The sequence below is a fragment of the Triticum dicoccoides genome, chromosome 3A (genome assembly GCF_002162155.2).
Source record: "Triticum dicoccoides isolate Atlit2015 ecotype Zavitan chromosome 3A, WEW_v2.0, whole genome shotgun sequence".
Lineage (NCBI taxonomy): Eukaryota > Viridiplantae > Streptophyta > Magnoliopsida > Poales > Poaceae > Triticum > Triticum dicoccoides.
Window position 1 is genome coordinate 727,936,715 of NC_041384.1, and position 5,288 is coordinate 727,942,002.

General features: G+C 51.8%; 1 protein-coding gene across 1 annotated transcript; it reads left to right on the forward strand.

Annotated features, from left to right (window-relative positions):
* Positions 1 to 4,502: 4,502 nt before the first annotated feature.
* Positions 4,503 to 5,022, forward strand: LOC119273524 (putative calcium-binding protein CML19). The gene has a single exon (XM_037554661.1). The coding sequence runs from the start codon at positions 4,575 to 4,577 to the stop codon at positions 5,019 to 5,021; it is 447 nt and encodes a 148-aa protein (XP_037410558.1). The 5' UTR covers positions 4,503 to 4,574; the 3' UTR covers position 5,022.
* The last annotated feature ends 266 nt before the right edge of the window (positions 5,023 to 5,288 follow it).

Sequence of the window (5,288 nt, forward strand, 5' to 3'; positions counted from 1 at the left end):
TGTCTCAACTTTATACTAACTCTAGTACAAAGTTGTACTAAGGTTGAGATATTTATGTTGGGACTGAGGGAGTATTATTTAATATGCCAGAGAAACAAGTTTAATTTAGTTTTTATGTGCACCTGCAAACTTATTTCACATATTCACCATGTAAAATTGTTTATGTGCCTAGTGTATTTTTTTTTAAAGAGTGACCCCCCTGATTTCTGTTCGGAATTGAATTTCTCCGAACGTCAGAATTTTCAGATTTGGCGCCGACCGTCTTATAGACCATTGATTATGAAACATGAATCCTATAGCAATGAGATCACCCACGTCAGCCTTTTCCATTCATGCAGTACACAAGTCGTCCCGAATGTTCTTCTATTTCTCTCACCCACCCGACATACCTTATCCAACCGCTCTCATCACACATGGGAAGGAGAGGAGGTGCGGCGAGTGCGTCAGCTCTCCGACGGCCGGGAGAGAACGAAATTCTTGCTCAATTGGATAAAGATAATCTTGTTCCTGCTAACGGAATTGAAACTCGTAGTGGTAAAAGAACGTAGGACCACAAAGGACATGCATGGTACGAGAAGGAACAAGCTGAGAAGAGAAGAGAAGAGAGAGTCAGAGCCAAACCCAAGAAGACAAATAACACCTCTTTGGGGAAGAAGAACGGGAAGAACATGTCCACCAAGATGCACAAGATAATGAAGTAGAAAAGGAGGCTGACAGAGAAGTTCTCCCTGACGCAAAAACTGTCGACGGTGATAGTAATAAAGAAGAAGCAGCACCGGAAGTTGATAGAACCGAAGAACCAAGGGTGGAGAAAAAAATACCAGACCATCCTATCCAATCATGGGAGAAAGGAAGGGAAAGAAAAACAGAGGGGGTAAAATGTTGTGTGTAATAAGCCGTGGCGACGAGCTCGGCACGGCTGGTGCGTGTATGGGCGCGCACTAGACGCGTCAGGCGCGTCGGGACCGTGGTGTAGGTGTGCGTGCGTGTGTGTGTCAGTTAGACAGACGCGCGGGTGTGGCCGTGTCGGGCACTGGAACCAATCGCGACCCATTGGCATGCGGGCACAGGAGCTGAGGAGTGCGGAGCAAGCGTCGCGTGGTGGTCAGTCGCATTTAAGCTAGCTAGGTAGGTGGTTAGCGATGCATTGGAAGCGGTCGCGGTGTGCGTGTCATGGACGTGTGCGGCCAGGCATGCAGGACGTGGGCGCAGTGGGGCGGGGTGGGCTGAGTCATGTGCATGCCAGCCTGGGTATAAATCCTGTAGACCATGCGATGATTGAAAGCACACTGTGCTGAGTTTGTCCTTAGGAAAAAGGAGAACGCCATTCGTGCGGCGGGTGGCGTACGTGCGCCAGAAAACACTTGTGTCCCTGTGTCCTTCTTCTTCCTCCAGTCATCTTCTTCCTCGGGTGCAGAGAGAGAGGTAGTGCTCAGGTGAGTGAGGGAGAAGGGCGCGGCAACAAAAATTGGCATCAGAGCCACGTGAAGATCGAAGCTCGCCGGCAATGTCCATCGTCCCGTACGCCGGCGGAGCGGGAGGTTCGCTGCCGCAGCCGGTGCCGCTGCTCACCGGAGAGAACTACACGGCCTGGGCGATCAAGGTGGAGGCAAACCTTGATGCGGCCGGGCTGTGGGGGCGGTGGTGGTGCCGGAGGATGCGGCGGCGACCGTTATCGCAAAGAAGGACAAGCCGACGCGGGCATACCTGCTGGGCGCGCTAGCTGCGGACCTACTGCGGCAGTTGTCGTCGAAGAAGACAGCGGTGTAGGTATGGGCGAGCCTCAAGGCCATGTTCATCGGCGCGGATCGCGCGCGGACGGCGCGACTGGGCACGCTCCGAGGGGAGTTTGAGCTCCTGCGCATGGCGGACGGCGACACGCTGGCTGGCTTCGCCGGCAAGCTCGGAGCGATGACGACGTGGTTCGCGGGGCAGGGCTCGACGCTGGAGGACGCCGCGCTCGTGAAGAAACTGCTTGATTCGGTGCCGGATCGCCTATACGCGGCCGTGGCCGGGACCGAGCAGTTCTGCGACGTCACGATGATGCCATTCAAGGAACCGCTCAGGAGGCTGAAGGCGTTCGATAAGCGGTTGCGGCGGCGAGGGCAGGCGGGCGACGAGCGGGTGAACAGCGCGTTCATGTACACGGCGGCGTAATGGCGAGCTCGGGATAGGCAGCAGGGCGGCGCGTGGGACGACGACGGCGTGCGGAGCTAGGCGTCGGGCTTCGGCGGTAACCAGCGTGGCCGCTGCTACAAGTGCGACGAGCGCAGCCACTTCAAACGAGATTGCCCTCGGCTGCGGAAGGAGCCGGCGAGGGAGCGTGCGCTGCTGGTCGACGGCGACGTCGAGGGCGGCGGCCTGCGCGGCTTAGGGTGTGAGTGTTGTGTGTAATAAGCCGCGGCGACGATCTCAACATGGCTGGTGTATGGGCACGCATTGAACGCGTCGGGCACGACGGGACCGCGGTGTAGGTGTGCGTGCATGTGTGTGTCTGTGTCAGTTAGACGGATGCGCGGGTGTGGCTGTACCGGGCGCCGGAACCAGTCGCGTTCCATTGATGTGCGTGTGCAGCGGGCGCCGGAGCTGAGGAGCGTGGGGTGGGCATCGCATGATGGTCAGTTGCGTCAAGTTAGCTAGGTAGGTGGTTAGCGATGAATTGGAAGCGGCCACGGTGGACGCGTCATGGGCGCGTGCGGCCAGGCATGCAGGACGTGCGCGTAGCGGGGCGGGGTGGGCTGAGTCATGTGCATGCCAGCCTGGGCATAAATTCCGTAGACCATGCGATGATTGAAAACACAGTGTGCTGAGTTTGTGCTCAGGAAAAAGGAGAACGCCGTTCATGTGGCGGATGGCGTACGTTCACCAGAAAACACTTGTGTCCCTGTGTCCTTCTTCCTCCAGTCATCTTCTTCCTCTAGTGCAGAGAGAGAGGGGTAGTGCTCCGGTGAGTGAAGGAGAAGGGCGCGACAACAACATAAAACAAAGAAAACCCTTCCTTCCCTTAAAGTTGTCAGACCACCTTTAAATGATGGGCTCTATGTAGTATAAGCTCTCGCGAATCTCGGAGTTTCTTTGCATGTGACAGATATATTGAAGATTCCCATTATTGCTAAGTACATGCGTGATATTACTAACAATAAAAGGAGTTTTAATCTTGAGGAACAAGTGGCCATGATAACAAAATATCCATTTGATGACATGGTACTGGCAAAATTTGCAGACCCAGGTATACCCTTGCAAATGGCAGATATGTCTACAAAGAAGCCAATAAGAGTGGCCAAAGACGTGCTACTGTGATTAGATGGGCATATCAACGTACTGATATGCCAGAAGATGAAAAATTATCTATTATTCTCTGGAGGCCATTTTTTAAAACCGCATGTGCAGTTGTGGACTGTGCAGAAGGGAAAGTAACCTTCCAAATTTATGACGAAAAAATTGTAAGATGCTTTCTGAAGAAGCCCGGAGGGAAGGATAAGTATATCTGTTACCCCCTCCATTCTGGTTTATTGGCTTATCTCGTATTTAGTGTCAAACTTTGACAATGAAATAAAAATAAAATATGAATTATTTGTCACAAAAAATATATGGTGGGAATCATCTTTTAAATACAAATTTAATGGTATACCTTTTGTAGCATATATTACCTCCATCCGAAAATACTTGTCTTAGATCTGTCTAGATATAGATGCATTTAACACTAAAACGTAAGTAGATACATTTGTATTTAGACAAATTTAAAACAAAAAATTTAGAACAGAGGGAGTAGATAACATATTGTTGGTTATATAGACTGTCAAAGTTTGACACAAAGTACTAAGGCCCCCTATAAACCAGGACGGAGACAGTATACCGTTAGTCCAAAAATTTCATTTACATGTCCCATTACTATTGGTCACTGCTTTGGCGTTTGCTTGCAACAGTAACATACTAGCACATATACTGATAACTGGTTAACTGAGAATTATTCTTGAGCTACCTCATGGGGAAAGAAAGACCAAACATGATGAACGGCCCGAACATGACGTCGTCGCCGTCGGCGAAGCAATGCAAGTCCATTATATGCGCGCCCTGAAAGGGTGAGAATGACACGTCAAGGCTTCGGGAGTAGACACCGAATAACATATTAGCAGCAGCCGACGAAAGTCCCTGGCTGGCTTGGCTTGCCTGGAATATTCTGTCACAAAAGGCCCATCCATGCATGCATTATATACTCCCGATGTGCTCGTTCAACTTTCAGCTTTCAAATATTCTGTCACAGAAGACCATGCATGCTCGACGACGGCTGAAAACGAATTGACACCGTCAACCGACCAGTTCCTTGGCTTCATCAATTCTTTCAATAATTTTGCCTTGAACCGATCAACACAACCAGCTAGCTGCACGCTTGTACGTAGGAGTACGTACTTGTGCCGCCTGTATATATACACATAAGCATAGGCACTTGAGAGGCCAAGCACCAGAACAGCAAAGCTAGCGAGTAATCCCAGGCTCCCAGCACATTAACACACGGCCACACACTGCTACCACAGCCACTAATCTCAGGTGATCACCGAATCAAGCAGGCGAAGATGGTGCACGCCGCGACAGCCGAGCGCTTCAGCAGCGTGTTCGCCTCCTTCGACCGCGACGCCGACGGCAAGATCTCGGCGGCGGAGCTGCGGCAGTGCATGAAGGCGGCGCTGGGCGAGGACGTTTCGGTGGAGGACGCCGAGGCGCTCGTGGCATCGGCAGATGCCGACGGCGACCGGCTGCTGAATGAGGAGGAGTTCCTCAAGCTGCTGGCGCGGCCGGAGACAGAGGCGGAGGAGGAGCGGTGCAGGGGGCTGAGGGAGGCGTTCGCGATGTACGAGGTGAAGGGAGAAGGCTGCATCACGCCGGCGAGCCTGATGCGGATGCTCGCCAGGCTGGGGTCCGAGCAGGGCATCGAGGAGTGCCGCGCCATGATCCGCAGTTTTGATCTGAATGGAGATGGAGTTGTTTGCTTCGACGAGTTCAAGGTCATGATGGATGCCTAGCAGCTTTTTGTCCATCGGCCAGTCTACTGAATTCTGATCCTGATACTTGGCTACAGTTTTAACCTGTACACAGTTTACTAGGTACTTAATCTATTTCGCCAGGGAATATTGAACAGATTCATCTAATACTTGGCACTATGTTGGCTTGCTCCGTTTGGTTGGAGTAATAGTGGCGCGGGTCTTATAAACCGAAATGGATAAAGTACTAGTGTTGTGTCATCGAACACAGGTTTGTATTTGTTCGTTGAGCGGTACAGACGTGTTTTA